At 32.9% G+C, this 18,046-nt stretch overlaps 2 protein-coding genes across 2 annotated transcripts; one reads left to right on the forward strand and one right to left on the reverse strand.

Annotated features, from left to right (window-relative positions):
- Positions 1 to 1,380: 1,380 nt before the first annotated feature.
- LOC110011693 (mini zinc finger protein 2-like) lies at positions 1,381 to 2,846 on the forward strand. Its single transcript, XM_088878922.1, has 2 exons — positions 1,381 to 2,017; positions 2,393 to 2,846. Exon 1 carries the CDS (start codon positions 1,681 to 1,683, stop codon positions 1,945 to 1,947), a length of 267 nt encoding a protein of 88 aa, XP_088735048.1. The 5' UTR covers positions 1,381 to 1,680; the 3' UTR covers positions 1,948 to 2,017; positions 2,393 to 2,846.
- Positions 2,847 to 15,839: 12,993 nt separating this feature from the next.
- Positions 15,840 to 16,970, reverse strand: LOC105157041 (gibberellin-regulated protein 4). The gene is made up of 3 exons (XM_011073338.3): positions 16,789 to 16,970; positions 16,411 to 16,444; positions 15,840 to 16,325 (listed from the first exon to the last, which is right to left on the reverse strand). Exons 1-3 carry the CDS (start codon positions 16,888 to 16,890, stop codon positions 16,144 to 16,146), a joined length of 318 nt encoding a protein of 105 aa, XP_011071640.1. The 5' UTR covers positions 16,891 to 16,970; the 3' UTR covers positions 15,840 to 16,143.
- Positions 16,971 to 18,046: the final 1,076 nt, after the last annotated feature.

Here is an 18,046-nt window from a genome sequence, read left to right on the forward strand (position 1 = left end):
CAGTTGGAAGATCACTTCTAACCACCCTTTCTAGTCAATTCCCCACGCCTTAATTGTTTGTTTTTCAACCTCAGGAATTTCAATAATCAATGCCCATTAACGTCTTATGTATAAATAACATAAACAACTGGATGTCCTGTAAGAAAAAATATTACTAGTAATGGACACCTCATAATTGCCTTTAGTTAATTAGTCATATATACAGTTTGATCAGACGTGAACCCACCACTTGTCGTATATATATATATATGATGAATGTACGTACATTCAAAATATTATGCGATTGATTCTGTATGATCAAACATGATCTGAATTTTCCTAGTACGTACTTACTATGTACAATGAATGCTCTTGATGCAAGAAAGTTAAAAACCAACAAAAGAGAAGAATAAATTAAGAAAGAAATGAAATAAGGAAAGCAGCGCAGGGAAAATTCTTTCGTGTACCTATCCAAATCTTTAATTTATGGTAAAATAATTATGTATCTTTCATTGTATGAAATATATATATATATATGTTATGTATATAATTAAAATCTTTTACATTTTAAATATAGAGATGATATAGGATTTATATGTGGAAAGCAAGGACCTGCTTCGTCCATGTAGAACTCTTAAAATCAGGGTTAAATACATTTTTGGTATCGTGACTTAAGTTTTTTTGCGTTTTTGTTTTTTAACTTTTCATGATAGTATTTTGGTTTTGCAATTTTTGAATTTTCGTGATTTCAGTTCTTTTTCAGTCAAAATTTACCTTCATCAGCGAGAAGGGTCCAATGAACAAAAAATCAAAATCGTGAAAATTAGAAAGATGCATTTTTCCCTCGAGAACATCAGCAAAAAAAAGAAAGACTCAAATTACAAACATTAAAAGGATGCAAGACCAAAATGCTACCTTAAAAAGTTAAATGACAAAATTGTTGGAAAAAGATGAGCGAATAGGAATAGTAGCCACAACTTAAAAAGGTGAAGTGAGATACACATATTTTTTAGGCAAAAAGAGTGAATTCGAGCAACACACACAAAGAAAAAGAATTGAAATTGCGAAAATTAAAAAAATACATACAAAAATGCTATTTAAGAAAGTTGAAGGACAAAAATGCCAAATAACCTAAATTAGAAGACCTAGAATATATTTAAATATTAAAATAATACCAAAGATCAGAATCACATTAAGTGGATGAAACTATATATATTGTACTGATGTAGTATATATATGATCCAAGAGCGTATAATAGTTCTCATAGATGAATTAAAGAAAAAGGGCAAGGGGTGGGGGTGGGGGGGGGGGGGATGCCACTCTGTACGTGGCCTTTTCTTAGTGGAGGGTGATTGCTCTGAAATGTCTATTGAGCAGAATCTTTGATAAACAACATATCAATTGCATCAGAGGGCATATAGCTAAAGTAAGACTTAAAATATGGCAACTTCCACAACCCCTTTTACTTTTCAAAGTGGGGAGAATATGAACTTGCCAATATAAATATACCCTCTTGCTAGGGTTAGGTTATTAAGCTGCTCTCACCTCAAAAAGCTTTATTTTCAAGCTCTTCCCATCGATTCAAGAACTGCCCTTGGATCATCACATATATCAGAAACCGAGGTGAGTAGAATTCTACACTTGTTTGTAGGGAGTATTTGATTGGAAAGATAGCCAAGAATTAGGGTTATTACTGAAAGAATGAAGAAGAGGCAAGTAGTGATCAGAAAAGAAGGATCCAGGAGTTCAAGTAATCAGATTATTCGGACGGTGAGATATGCCGAATGCCAGAAAAACCATGCAGCCAATATTGGAGGGTATGCGGTGGACGGCTGCCGGGAGTTCATGGCTGGTGGCGCGGAAGGGACTGCAGCCGCCCTTAGCTGTGCTGCCTGTGGCTGCCACCGGAATTTCCACCGGAGGGAGGTGGAAAGCGAAGTGGTTTCTGACAATTCGTCCCCTTCTTGAAGGCGTGATCATCACTCCTCTACTATTTTACAGAATCAGCAATTATTGATTGATCAAGAAAAGCTTAAAGGTTTGTTTGGCAGAGAAAATATAGTATATCTGTGCTTAATGAAGTGTATGTTTTGTAAAAATGGTTGAATGTGAGACGGCACAGAATTAGTATCTTTCTGAGTAATTTTCGCTGCCTTTTGGCTCTCGTTCATATCCCCATTTCAGAGTATATTAATTAATTAGTACCCGGGAAAGGATAAAAAACTTGGTGTTTACATATTTAAATTGAAGTAAGTAATTGGTTTAGATGAAAGATCTACATTAATGGTCTTAGTTTCCCTGTTATTGCTTCAATTTCATTTCATTCGTATGGATCTTCCCGTTTTCGTGCAACGGGAAATGCCCCGTCTATATATCTATGCTGTGATCTTCATATATACATTAATTCCTGCAGGATGAACTGTTCTTGGTGGCAATTTCCATGAACAGATGAACATGATTCTACTGTGTGTGTGTTATGAAGTTCATTCTTGAAATCAGAAGTACAACAAATAAAGCCTCTTCTCCACATTGTAGTTTGTGATGCCCAGAATAGAAAGAAAGAAAGCTAATTAATTGGGGGAAAAAAAAAAACAGCATTTCTTCAGACAGAGGATCGGAGCCAACAACATAGAATACTTTTCCAAGCTTATCTTGATGAAATCCATGGCTTTGTAAATACAGGTGTAGTTGTCCCTTTACCGAGCTGTTTCTGATCCAGTTAAGCCCCAGAATATATATAATTAATAGACTGAGTGGTTTGGAGCTTTTTGGGACTCTGAGGAACCAAGAGACAGGATATGCAAGAATTCCAACTGTTCAACCAATATTTTTCTTACCAAAACTGATAGGCAGAAACGTTTTTATAATTTGAATATGGGATCATCTCTGTTGTACACCAGCATTGGTTCTTTTCTTTAACACCCCCCCCCCCCAACCAACACACACACACACACAAAATAAAAAAATTAAATAAAGATCAGGCCCACATATCTACTCATGTTTCTTGGCCAAATTATAGGTTTTTCAAACTTGTTTAATCACATAAAGTTGACTAAAGTTGAATGTAAAGTAATATGGTTAAGTCCTCTTACTGATTATCCTCATCTCCTTGCAAGTATTGATTGGTAGTGGGACTTATGACGAGCAGACATTTAAAAATTCAAATTCGATTGTTGTTGTCCTTATATTAATATATGTGTATATATTGTCTGAATTTGTGTTAATTTTAAAGAACATTTATGTAAGTGATTCGTTTTACAGTTTTCTAGGAATTTTGTTTTTCAATTAAAAACTGCAAATAATGGATCACTTGCATGTTTGTTCATATAAATAATTCCTAGGAAATTGCGAGCCTATGCTAATGTTAACTAATTAGGAAGATCCCTAGCTATATATATACATATATATATGTAATTATACATATACAGAATAGTTAACATTTTCTATCTGACATGTTATGTTCAAACTCATAATATAATAAAACCAAATATATATTTATTTAATATATATAAATAAGAAGAGTAATAGTTGATGTCTGTGACATGTAAGTTCATTAAGCGGAAACCCTCGTAAGAGGGTGTTTGGGTGAGCTTAATTATATACTATTAAAGATATCTTATAAGATGTTAGCAGTTTATAATATATTTTAAAAATAAATTTTATAATCTTATTTTATCCAAATACGTTATGAATTACTTTTAAAATAAAATCTAACATCGTCGATCTTTTAAGCTTTAAAAATATTTTATAAAATTTATAAACTTATAAGATTTTTTAAATAAATTTAGCCAAACACCCTCTTAATAGAACACATCAAAACGAAGGTTAGAATGTCTATAGTGTCATCGATTTCTATGGTTACAGTGTTTGAATTCTCAGTAGCAAGATTTGAAGAAGGCATTAACAATTTAATTAGAGGCCTTTTTAATGAATTTATAATCTTTTTAAATATTGGAAAATTATATTTTTCATCATGCATGTAATTAAGAGGGCTACAATTTTAGTTTTGTATCTATATATAATAATTATGAATATAGTTTTGTAAGTGCAGAAATAAAAAAAATTATGAATATACTTTTAATTTAAATATATTTTTTTTAATGAATTTTGATCATATTCATTTAAAAATTATTATCACTAGCTAACGTCTTGTAAGCTCTTCAAATCTTATTTTATCACAACATTTGAATAATAAATTTTTAAACTAAGATTTATTATTTTGGTAAACCCAAAAAATGTTTTATAAGTCGCATTTTTCTTTTTAAATTTTCAAAACAAACTTAGCAAACAACTGTTTGATATTAATACATGTGGAGAAGTCCTTGAAAGAAGCAACCATATTTACATCAGACAAAATCTCATTGATTACTAAAATAAATAGTCAAATAAGCAACACTCAAATGTTTGCTTCGAGATTGGGTTACGTACCAACCAATGTGAAACAACATCAGTCACGTGGATTATTTTATACACTGTAATTGATAGGTACGTGTTAATTCTTGTGGTATATATAAATGTGATAATATTGTATTATATTTATTTTGAATAATAAAATGGATGTTAAAATGTGAGATAATATAATCTAAGATTTACTTCTCAAAATAAAATTATGGATAAATTTGATTTTTACTAAAATGCCCATAAATGGATTCCTTTAGCTGAAGTCCACAAAATAGCATTTTAACTCTTGCCGGTGGGACGCGTTTGGTTAGGACTGAGCCCCCGACCATTATTTCGTCTGACAGTGTTGATTCATTAGTATCGACATTCAACAATTTATCAATAAATTATACCAAAAAATTATTTGATTGACATAAATATCCATAAATGAAAATATTTTCTCTCGAGTGGTCTGATGTGACCTTTTTATCTCTGCGTACTCAACCAATTTTGAGCAAGGATGTTCACCTGCAAAGTCCACATCCATATTTTAGCCTATCACCGGTAAAGTACATAAAACAATATATAGCTACTTCGGTGTTCACCTGCAACTTAACAAATCCGTACTGATGTCGTTTCACACCTATTGGACAGCGACATTATCTTACCAATTACGATGATTCGTGAGATTGAGAAATGCTTGCGTACTTTTCTTTGAAAGGGTACCACAGGCACGGGCTATCCGAAGGTTTCTTGGACACTTATTTGTAGGCCAGTGGAGGAGGGGGGCGTCGACCTTAGGGATATCTTAGCCCTAAATCGAGCTCTCATGTGCAAGCATTTGTGTAAAGATTATTGTGCGACAATAGGACTCCATCTGGGTTGATTGGTTATTCCATACTCGACTTGGAGCTAACACTATTTGGACAGTCAGTGACAAAAAGGGGCCGTGGTGGTGGCAGATTCTTACTCTTCGACCATGGCTATTACCTTATATCGACTTTCGAGTTGGTAATGGGGATTTATTTTCTCTTTGGCAGGACCCTTGGCATCATTGGGGCCATTGATTCATCATTTTCCTACTAGTCCTACCGTTACGAACATCCCCCCGGTTACACTCCTACACTCGGTCATTGCAAACGGGGAATGGAGCTGGCCGCCACTCACTAATGAATTCGTGGCGATCATTCACCTTTTGCCTGTCATCGATGGTGGGGAGGATCGTATTATTTGGTGCTTGATAACGGTTCTTTTACAACAGCGGCAGTGTACCACCTCTTTTGTCCTCAAGGATCCAAGGTAGGCTAGACTTCACTATTCTTCGATCATTTCAAGATTCCCCACAACCAATTTATTTTATGGCTTGCCATTTTGGGGAAGTTATCTACTCTTGACAAACCATGGCTACACCACACCGGTGCGGCATCTTTCCTTTGCCAAGACGGGATCTCTGAGACACATGAATATTTATTCTTTCAGTACCATTATGTCCGTCAGTGCATTGCAGATATTTGGAGGACTGTATGGGTTCGTTGGCCTATTCGATCGTGGAATATTGCCGTAGAGTGGATGTCGCTTAATGGGAGGGGGAAGTACGTCATCAACGCCTCATACCGTGTACTGTTGGCGTCGTTAGTGTATCACTTGTGGCAAGAACGGAATCAACGGATCTTTCAGCATACTAGTCGTACATATGACACTCTTGCTAGGATTGTAGTTGAGGAGATTAGACATGTCATACTTAGTCATACCCTACCTTCAGTAGTTAGTACACGTGTCCTTCACCGACTTTGGAGGATCCCTTGGTTTGACGGGACCTCGACTGCTTGAACCATGTTGTTGTATTTTTCTTTTTATCTATTTATGCAATTTTCCTTTACCGAAAAAAAAGCATATACAAGTAACAAGTATGCCTATTAAATTTTCCATAAAGGATACACTAAAAATGATTCATGGTTAGCATTAAACACCACATAAATTAGCTCAACAAATCTCCATTTATATTGTTCTGAGTAAGTGTTTCAGAAGCATATCACAAAAACCAGAACCTGTTGGTGCTGATCAAGGTCTTAGTGCCAATCTTAAACCATATACCAAAAATTTGATAAAATGTTCCATGTCCAAAGTACCAAAGAGGTAGTTAATACTTTGTGCGTCTTCCAATATTGGTGTTCTGCATTCTACTTCAGGCCTTACTTGCAAGCATAAGTCGGACAAGTTGCAAGTGTGCATCATCTGGTAGACTAAAAAAAGATCCATCTCCTTTGGGTTCTTGACTAAACATTGCGAGATAATAAGTATTTCATCATATTCCAAACTCGGCAAATTCCCGACAGTCTTGAAGACGTCACGTTGTTTTTCTTTTTATCAAATTCCACTCACATCGTCTTTGCCAATTCAACGAGACGATTATTGGCCGAATAAAAAAAGGTTGATATTGTGTTGGCCAATTTTTCATCCGATGAAATGTCTAGCACCTTCCATTTGTTCGATGATAGTCATTTTCTTTGTCGCACTAGATGAGTTACCAGTTGCATCCACATTTGCATTAACATCAATATTGAGTTGAACATCACTAGAAAAGCCAAAGTCTGAATTCCATTCTACTGTTGGCACATAGCAATCAGGGGTCTATGATACCTCTTCCACTTCTTCTGCATTGGTTACATCGTGTATATCTTCTGTGTGCTCACTAGTCGCACGATCTTTCCCGAAAATCTCCCTCCACGCAGGAATAAAAGGCCACTATTTGTAACACATTTTTTTTCCGTTGGATCAATCTACATGGTCAGTTTGAAACATATTTATCAGGACAAAGAATAAGTACCACACATACTAAGTAAATATTATGATTATCTTGTAAACCAAATCCAAGAATAATGTGTGGGTTACGTTTTGACATCAATCCCACGTGTTTTGTCTATACGGACGAAAACAATAACTAGATCAAATATTCAACAAAAATATTTCAAATATGATCAATCTAGCCTACCAGTTCAAATTTAAGGAATAAGTCAAATCTCAACATATCAAATGGTAAACAAGTTTCACAAACACGAAGTTTATCATATTATTTCAAATAGGATGAGAAATACATAAATAAAAAGTTATACTACATAGACCCCAATAACATCAATGGTGCAACCACTCATTATACGTTGATACCGCCAACTCATCTCTACAATTAGACTAAGTTGGGTTGATCTCTATCACAAACACACACTCTATTGGTGGATTAGAAAATGTCTCCTCGTGTTCAGAAACCTTATAAATAATGGGTTTTCTGGCATCTCCGCTTGAATGTAATTATGAAATAAGCAGCACGCCATATTATCCAATTATGAGTTTTAATAGGATAATAAGATTAGCTTCTGGGAATGGTCCGCTGAATCTTCTATAACCCAAAACCTCACTCGATAATATTACGTGCGGACAAGTTCTTTAGATTGAAAAGTTCCTCTTTATTTTGAGGACCACCTTGACCATAATCCCACTCTTTGAGATGATGCCGAACTCCTCTATAAGGAGTCAAAAACCCATCTCTATTAGTATATCCATCATCACAGGTATAATACATTCTTGTTATTAAAAAAAAAAGTAAATTAACAAAGTGAAACAGTAGAATGGACAATTAAGCAAAGTAAGTTGCAATCTCATTAACAGAAACTAATCTCACCTTGTGGTACTATCAAACCATAATTTGGTCGATTAATCGCATCACGTAATACTCAACTGTCTTCCGCACTACCTTCCCATCCAGTAAGGACATATATAAACTACATGTTCCTGTTACACATACTCAGGACATTCATAACAATTTGACCTTATGTATATGATATTGTCCCTTTTCAACTTCAGGTACTTTTGCTTCAATATATGTCTTGTCAAGGGTACCAATACACCCCTTTTAAAATTAGAAATACTTAATTAGTATTACAATACGTGTCAATTTGTTCAATTTTATATCGTAATTTTATATGTGTACTTGTAAACTTAACTTTATAAGAGACATATTGCATGTACCTTACACCATTCCCATCTTAATTAGTCACAATCTTTCGATATTGGTGTTGGCCGAGAAAGGAAACCTGGATGATGTTTAATTATGGAATTCAATACTACATTGAAATTTCTGCTAATGATGCGACCAGAACATATAAAATCATACTCAACAACCCTATTTTTCTTGTGATGGGATATCACACACAAAAATATTGGTAACTGATAGGATTGCATTTGTGCTAATTTCATGTGATATTTTGACTTCTTTTGTGACTAAAATGCTCCTAATTAAATATTATTTTGCAGCATTAACGTATTAGGAAAAGATGGAATTAACAATAAAGAAAAGAACTAAGATGAAGATTTGGACAGATTTGAAGAAACAGTTAGGCGTGCCCACTCCTGACTTACCGGTTATTTTCTGGAAAAGAAAAGACTCAAACTCGTTTTTTGGCAAGAATTTGGAGCTACTTGGACTATTTTTTTTGATAAATGGGGAACACCGTATGTTGGAGGAGTTTATTTAGGACAATAGTTTTATTTCCTTTAATCCTTTAGTTTAATTAGGAATTTACCTTTTTTAGTCCTAGTATAATTGGGTAACTAATATTATATAAATAAGTGATGTGATTTACCATAGGGATATCTTTGGATCTTTTAATCTCTCATCTTTGGGATATTCTATGTATTTTTTTATTATTTTCTCTTCTTCTTTTATTTGTTTCCTTTTAGCATGATATGCTAGATCTTAATTCTGGTTAAAGATTCGGTGAATGCTTAATTGCAATAGGTTGTGAGATCTAATTTATGCATTCTACTTTCATTCATATCGGTATTTTGTGTTGTACTCTGTGCCTTTTTTTTAACAAATAATCTGATTTATGAATGATAGATACTGTTATTCATTGTTAAGAGTATTTACCTAGCCAATTGAACTTTCAAATCCATAATTGTTTGTTTAGCTCAATAACGAGTGGTGACATAGCATAATTGATTATGAACAAGTTTTCGATTATGTTGTGGACAATGCACAATTTAAATTAAATAAATTCTCGTAGGAATTTATTGATTAGAATTGGGCCTTTCTAGTTATTAATGTTGTCAGTAAATTAAATCTTGAGGACGTTCCCAAGGTTGTTTACTAACTTGGAGTTTAGTCAACGAACGTTCCTTGAGTACCGACAAAGTACGAAAATGTGGGGTTGCTAGGTTGTACCAATGACCATAACTAATTTATCTATCATGAATGATTGTCATCCTTACATCTATGATCAATAGTGGAATTAAGCATGATTCTGTTTTTAATTGGAATGTCTTTCTCATATTTTCTCTCTAAGTGTTTTCTTCTATTTAGTTTTAGATTTAGATTTTAAAACAAAATTCCCCCCATCTTTTATTTTTATTTTTATTTAAAAAATTAATTTAAAACCAATCTCTGGGGATTTGACCCTACTCACTACTTGCACATGTTTTAGTAGAAAAATAGTTTGGTGGATTCGACACCCATCAGTACCTGCTCACTGATCGTAACCCGCCTAGTGTTCTTAAGACCACCCGAGTCTTCCAACATATGACACAACCTACCAAATGCATTTCGATGCATTTTTAACATGTCTAGACAAGATTTCTCGCTTAATGAATGACACAAACCTACGTAAGTGATTAACTTGGTCGGGGATTTCACAAAGAAGATTGTAACGTCGTACACAATGTTGATTATCTAAAGCCTGTCTATGGGTGAAATATTATTTTAAAAATGCAGAAAAAAAAAGAAAATTAAAAATTTGATGTTATTAGAAAAGTGTTAAAGAAAATTTTTTTTTTTTAAATTAAAATTGTGTAAATGCGGTGCTACTTAAATTTTTAACACTTTTCTAACAACATCAAATTTTTAATTTTCTTTTTTTTTTTATATTTTTTAAATAATTTCACCCTGTCTATGTTTGAGGTGACTGTATACTATGCAAAACAAAGTCAAGGCTAAGATAATGTCAACATATATATATGTTGTTCGCTTCACCCTGTTTATCCTATTAACAGACATAATCAATAAACTATACCAACAAAATTGTGCAAAATTTGAAATACTACTACCCATACATGGATCAAATATTTAAATCAACCTACACAAAACATCATCAATAAAAATTAATATTTTTCTCTGTGTTTCAGATTTTTCTTACAAACTCCTAATTATTCTCTTCACCTCTCTAAATCTATATGCACACACCATACAAACCCATCAAATAACAATATCAATGAGCAAGGCAATAAATTACATTCATGGTATTTGTAGCAAAAACTGCGATCAGGAGGAAAAGTGTTTGGAAAAGTTTCACAACTTGAAAGGTATTTTTGACAAAACCAAAGCTAAAATTTGGATAAATGGGTTGGGCATTGTTTAATCCTAATCTTACAAAAACTTTCGGGCTCATATATCTTATCACAGGCTTCTTAAAAAAGAAAGTAAATACGAAACTATTGCGGATTGCGCCGGATATCAGCACCAATCCACAAACGTAAACAGGCCCTGAATAATAATTATTAACCAAAAGTTTAGACTATCCTTAAGATTTTTCATATGACTTTTGTTTCAATTTGTACGTAACAATTAATTATAAATACCATCTGTAATATTTATCCAAATTTACACTACTATTAAAAATATATAGCAAATACTAGATTAAGGGTGGTAAAAAGGTTTATACTACTACTGAGTTATATTATTTATACTATGGGCAATGCATCCGTGGTAAAATCTTAGCTACACATATTTAGCTGTAGCAAATAACGTTTACTACAAAAAAAAATAAAATTATTTACTACATATTTATAGTATGGCAAAAAAATAGGTAAATACAACATTATATTTTCCTATAATTATAAAAATATAGTAAATTCTTATTATAAACCACACTTTCAAGACGTGGGAAATTTTAAATTATTTCCTACAACTAGCAAGTATAGTAAATAAAGTTAGTGTTATGGTTGTTTTACGTAGGGAAAAAAATTATACATTTCTTTCTTAGAAGTTATTATTTGCTACAATTTATTGCGTAGTAATTATATATATATATATATATATATATATTATTCTCCCCCCTAAAATTTGTGAATTAGTAAATTTTGTTTAATATTAGTTACATTTTGCAGTTTATATAAACTTCTATGCAACATTGTTCCAAACCTACTTGAATAGAAAATTATATAGGTGGCAATATTAGAATAAGTGACCTGAAAGTCAATTGGAATAGCATTTTTGTAAACTATTCTGACAATAACACGATCTTGTAGTAAATAAAATGAGTATTTGCTATTGGCATTTCATTTGTTGTCCTCATTAAATTTATGTTTGCATTTCCGTCAAACATCACAACAAAGCCCATAGACCACCTTGAACAACCGTGCAACAGTTGGACTGCGCATTGGATGACAGTCATGAAATCAATTGTTTAGGGTTAGGTCTGAAATGTTCCAAGTCGAAGACTACGGGAATGGGCATCGAAGTATCCTTTGGAGACTTGCATTAAGTGTCGCATTCATTTGATGAGTGTCGTGTTTCATCAGTGACAGAAGTGGGACGTCTAAGTGATCTTAATGGGTCAATTGACTAGGTGTCAAATCGACTGAACAGACTCACGGAGATCGTCATATGGAAGCCTTGGAGGCTTGATCAGTATGACTTGAGTCGCAAACTCCGTTAGTAAGGGAGTAGTCCTCAGACTTCAGGAATCACGATAGTCATGTGCATGTGATGACTGTATCTAAAATTTGTGCCAGAGGTGATCGTGTCTTAGACATGATCATTATAAGCCTTGTCTAGTGCATTCAAAGTATGTAGCAAGGACGGTGAGTTCCAAGAAGAAGATCGTCCCTTGTCAAAACATGACAGAGGTATCTCCTATGCACTTGAAGATGCGTTTACGCTCTATAAAGCTGTGACCATAGTCATTGGTCGAATAGGAAGAGAAGGTTCCTATGTCGAGTAATTTGGTGTAATGCGGTCTCAAGTGTTAAACATGGACTCCTAGTTCAGGATGGGAACCGACCCTGAATTCCATGCCCTAGACTAAGGACGAAAAATTAATTGAGAATTAATTTCGTAAGTAATTGGATTACTTTATATATGAGAGGGATCCATTGGATGGATAAGCCCAATGATAAATTGATTGGATTAATTTATATTGGGCTTGCCTTTATTATTTAATAAGTTGGACTTATTATTTAATAAAGACGTATTGGGTTATGATGGACTTAATTAAGTTGGCTTTAATTAAATTAAATTTAATTAATTGGGCCTAGTATTTTAATTAATTAAAATCGGCCCAACCCCATTAATTAAGTTGGTGGAAATGATTGGAAAAGAAAATTATTGCCTAACAAAATCATTTTTGAAAAATGCCATGTTAGTCATCCTTTATTTGAAATAAAGGATTATTACTTTATGGATGGCTAAATGAACCTAGACATGTTTTAATGCATTCATTCAAGGTATATATATATGTATATTAGTTATTTGTAATTAGTAATGAATAGATAACAAAGCAAGAAAATAATTTCCTCTCCCTAATCTTTCCACTTGGCCGAACCACCCTCTTGTGCACACTTAGTGTGTTCTTCTCCTTAACTCTTTTCTAGAAAATTGAATTGAGGAACCCCAAGTTCCGGAGTGGTGTGGACGCAACATTAGAGGGTCTCTACATTGACGCCTTGGGTGGACGAGTCAACGGAGGAAGTTCAAAATAAATCAAGAAAAGATAATTCTTAATTTACGATTGTTGTTCCTTTCGTTTTTTATTCTACCAATAGCCCCGTTAATTTTATTGTCGTTTAATTTTATTAACTACATCGAATATCCGGTAACTCCAAGGGTACACCCCTTGGAATTATGATTTCATTGCAATTTCATTTTTATTTTACACAATTTATTTTAACTGCTTCCGCTTGCGCGTTCCCGAACCGATCCACTCGCACCTCACAGTGGTTTTCAGGCAAATGGGTGGTTTTGGATTGGGTCCAAATTTATGGGTTAGATATGGGTCTGGTTGAAACAGGCTGATTTTAGATATTATTGAATTCAATACAATAAAATAGAGGGGGGTAAAATGAAACTTGATTATTTATTTATCAAGTCAATAATTGTTGATTGATGAGATATGACCTTTTAACATTACATTTAACGGGGTGGGACCAACAATGCTGAGAGATTTAATATATTTTACATGTAGTCTAATTAAGGAAAAGTAGATCTCGTCGAAGCACTTATGTACTGCAACATGGTGAGGAGAACAGTTTAGCACCATTTTACTTTTGATGTCACGGTGAATCCATAAAGGGTTGTAATTATCATCTGGAAAGATGGGCCACTTCGATGCGCTTGGGCATTTTTCGTTTCATAGCTTACGATCTTCCCACTTTTACTTTTTTTAGCTGATTATGAAAGGCTTTAGTATATTTATTGCTCCATATATTAGAGATGCGGCAAAATAAGGACTCTAAATTTAAAGGTGATAAAAAGTATTTCAATATTAATTTTTTTTCGTTTTGAAATTGTAGAACTTCGGTCGTCGAATTTTTAAAAGTGGTCGAAATTTGCTTACATAAACAAAAGTTAGCATTTTTATTTTTGAGGCTTTTGTTGATTGGATTTTTTTAAAAAAAATCAATTACCACCTAAGCATTTAAATGGAAAGAAACCCTGTCATATAAGCAACGATGTGAAGAAAAATAAAAGATTTTTTATTAATTGGACATTTTTTTTATCCTTTCCGCATAACTGATTACATAAAAAAAATATCAAATTGCATAAAAATAAAATCGTGTTTATATTATATACTAGCTGTCGAGACACGATGTCTCTGAGAATGTATACCTAAACTAAAAGATATATACATAAAATATAAATACTTATAAAAAATTAGATTATAATATTATAGAAATTTAAAATAATAAAAGTGAAAATAATACAAATTTAATTAAAAAAAATTGACCCACCCCACCACCCCCTTCTCCCACCCCCACCACCACATACAACCTCCACGATGCCGCCCCGAAGGGGGGCGAGGCGCCTGGGCGGCATGGCCGTCCCAGATTCAGGGCAACCGACGCGCCTGCCCTCTTCTGGGGCCATAATATCTTGCTATAATATCTCCGTCGCCCATAATATCTTGCTATTTATATGTTTAACGAAAAATACTATGTGGTTGTTAAGTGTATGAGATTAAAAGTATTTTTTTGTATAAAAAAAAATTGGACTAAACATGAAAATTATGTAACTAATAGGACCAAATGTAAAGCTTTTAACGTGCACGTGCTCATTTTTATTAAATATCTAATGAAAATGTATCCTAAAATTAAAGGTGCTACTTTTAAAAAATTATGCAATAAAAAATTAAAATTTCACAATCAATAAAAACAAAAATGGTAATGTTATTTCCCCTACGATGCTTCTACAGGACTTGAGAAAGCTTGAGGTGCATCTATCATTTTATAGTTTTTGAAATATCAAAAGATATTAATTTTTTGTAAAAATAATGTTAACTTAGCTTTCTGACTAAGAGGAGATAATATTTTTCAGAAATACCTAACTTTTTTTATAAATTTAATATCTGCTTGTTTTAATTTTTTTTAAAGGAACAATTGTATTTTTCCCCCATAAATTAGAATAATACGTTTTTAGTCCTATTATTTTCGAAAATCTCAAAGTTAGTTTGGTATCTTAGAAACTTCTCAATTTATGTCTGCATTCCAACTTTCGACAAAAATTAATATTTTTGTGATATATTTTTTTTTATAAGAGAAGTAATACTTTTTGGTTCGTAATTTAGGACCTTTTTTATTTTAATTTCATTGGTTATAAAATTTTTACTTTTGGTCTCGTAACTCCTAAAAAGTAATATTTTTGGTCCCATGACACCTTTATATTATATATTTTAACAGAAAATGTCACGTGCTTAACACATGGCCACCTTTACAACTTTTGTCGCATATGTTATGGGATTTTCACTTTTGTTCTCATAACTTTAAAAAGTAACACTTTTAGTCCCATTAACTTAATGATCATGTGGAATTTTTCATTAAGCATCTAACGAAAAAATGTCATGCATGGGACAAAATGTTACGGAATCAAATGTAAAAATAAAAAGAAACGGCCATGTATCATTGGCATGTAGTTTTTTCTGTCAATTTTGTAACAAAGTTCGTAGTAGGATGGAAAGTGAGAATTTATTATACTGATGTGACTATCTTTTATAATTCAATATATGATTAAAAGTGTACAAAATTTAAATTATGATACGAAAAGAATATAACTTTTACTATCTACGAATTCAATAATAGTTCTTATTCATCCATCTTCCTCATATTATATTAATGCAATTTGCAGTCCATGGCACATGCACCAATAATAAATTAACCCGACAATAATGTACTTAGATATTATAAAAAAGACTAAAAAAATGATAAAAATATGCGTGCAATTGTGGAAATAACTAATAATTTCGAGGAATAAGATAAGATTATTGCTTAATTAATACAACATAGAGACATCAAAAGAAAATCATCATTTTAAATAAAATGTAACAAGACATAGCTAAAGACCAAGAAATATCTGGTCTGGCAGAGCTCTCATTAGGGCAGGCAAAAGTCCCAAGCCCATAGGAGCATTGAGAATAGAAACAACGATATGGGGTCATAGAAATTATGACCCATCAGAAAAAAGGGAACATAGGATGATCCGAGTAGTACTAAATTCGGGTCGGGAGGGAGGGTGGGTGATGGTGATCAAGGGCATTTTGGCCCTCCTTCCTTAGTCTTCCAGTTGTTGTAGCAAGGGCAGACGGCTTTGTTGCCGTAGTAGCCAGGGGGAACGCACAGGCACTTGTTGCAGCATTTGTTGCAGAACGTCAAACACGCCTTCTTGTACTGTGTTTGCTTGCACCTTCTCGCACACTCCGACGGGCATTCTGGTCAGATCACATATTTCATTATTTATCTCACATATTTCAATGTTCGTCGATGTCTAATATATATACATATATGAAGACTTACGGTAGATCTTCAGGCTGCCTGGACCATACCGATTCTGCAGCATCATCAAATCATATGTTAGCACAATATATAAAACATCATAAGTTCTAACAATGCAAATTAAATTAAATATATATATGTTCAGTCCGTATATATATTAGTAAAATTAATGATTTCAATACACTATTTCGAATCATTTAGATTACGTTTGGAACAATAGATTTGGATCTGAGGAAAGTATTTAGAATTTTTTTTTTCAATGACTTCATATTAAATAATTTAAAATCCAAGAATTTTCACTGAAAATAGTACAAATTGCATTTCACCCCCTGTGAATACATTTCAGTGTGAAGTAGTCAGTCACTAAAGAAAGAGAGAGAAGAAGAAGAAGAAACTGACCCTGTCAAGGTGGTATTGAGCAGCCACAGTGGAGGTGAGAGTGGAGATGGCGATGAATGCCAGAAGCAGAATGAGAGCAGTGAGCTTATTAGCCATCGCCATGTCGCCAAACAAGGCCTAAAGTGGATGGACTGTTTTCCGAGTGGTGTGGTTGTAGGGATGAAGTGCTTATTGCTTCGCAAAGAGTTGGGCTTATGTATTTATAGAGTAAATGGATAGGTGTTGGAGTTCGATCACATTAAAATATTTACATAACTAATCATTCTTCTTTTTGATCCGTGTTTGGGGCCATACATTTCTCATATGCATGCCCTTCAGCAAAGGGAATAGATGTGGAGAGAGAGAGAGAGAGAATATTAGCACATTGATCTGCTTTAATTTGTACGGCAAGTTGAATGGGATATTTGAATAGAGAATTCCATATACTAACTTTTCTTACAGAGTTAGAAATGCAGTTTGGTGAGAGTGACACGTGTATTGAGATACCGAGTAAGCGTCTTATTCCTCTATTTTACCACATCAGACAATTTTTCGCAAAATTTTAAGGCTTCTCTTAAAAAATTTAATTCAGATCGAGTTTGGTCGGGTTCGAACCAATTATATGATAAGTGCAATAGGTTTATTGTCTTGATCAATCACATAATAAGTGTATTATACTTACTTTATAATTATTTTTAGGGTGAAATACATTTTGCACCCTTAAACTGTGCATTTTGTCTCATTTACACCCCTGAAATATAAAAAATAACAGACACCCCTGACAAAATAATTTGATATTGATAGGACAAAAATACCTTTTTCACTTACCCCTATACATTTTATTTTACTTCCTAAAATATGTTTTATTAAAATATCTCTTTCAGACTATTTTTAGTGATTTAAAATTATACTCACATTTTATTTTGTAAATAATATTTATAATTTATATTTTTTTATAAATTATGGAAGAAAAATAAGATTTACGAGCTCAATATATGCGGATATATATTACAAAGTAAATAAATTATGTTAAAAAGTACATGTAAATACGTGTCAATACATAATGCATATAATATAATTATATAAAAAGTATATTATATAACTTATAAATTTTTATTCAATTTCATGTCCATATAATAAAAATATATCATATCATTACTTAAAAATACAGAATATTGTATTAATTATGATTGTTATATTTTACAGTATATATATGTTCAATGTAATATTTTAAATTTGTATCGATGATTTATTTTAGGGTTGTAAATAATGACATTTT

This window comes from Sesamum indicum, linkage group LG3 (assembly GCF_026168435.1).
Source record: "Sesamum indicum cultivar Baizhima isolate 11 linkage group LG3, ASM2616843v1, whole genome shotgun sequence".
Classification (NCBI taxonomy): Eukaryota; Viridiplantae; Streptophyta; class Magnoliopsida; order Lamiales; family Pedaliaceae; genus Sesamum; species Sesamum indicum.

Bases quoted from the DNA above. Each gene is read 5' to 3' on its own strand.
- LOC105157041 (XM_011073338.3), bottom strand. From the start codon at position 16,890: ATGGCGATGGCTAATAAGCTCACTGCTCTCATTCTGCTTCTGGCATTC. The intron at 16,445-16,788 runs GTCAGTTTCTTC...ATGATGCTGCAG, and splicing joins CTCAATACCACCTTGACAGG to AATCGGTATGGTCCAGGCAG. The intron at 16,326-16,410 runs GTAAGTCTTCAT...TGATCTGACCAG, and splicing joins AGGCAGCCTGAAGATCTACC to AATGCCCGTCGGAGTGTGCG.
- LOC110011693 (XM_088878922.1), top strand. From the start codon at position 1,681: ATGAAGAAGAGGCAAGTAGTGATCAGAAAAGAAGGATCCAGGAGTTCA.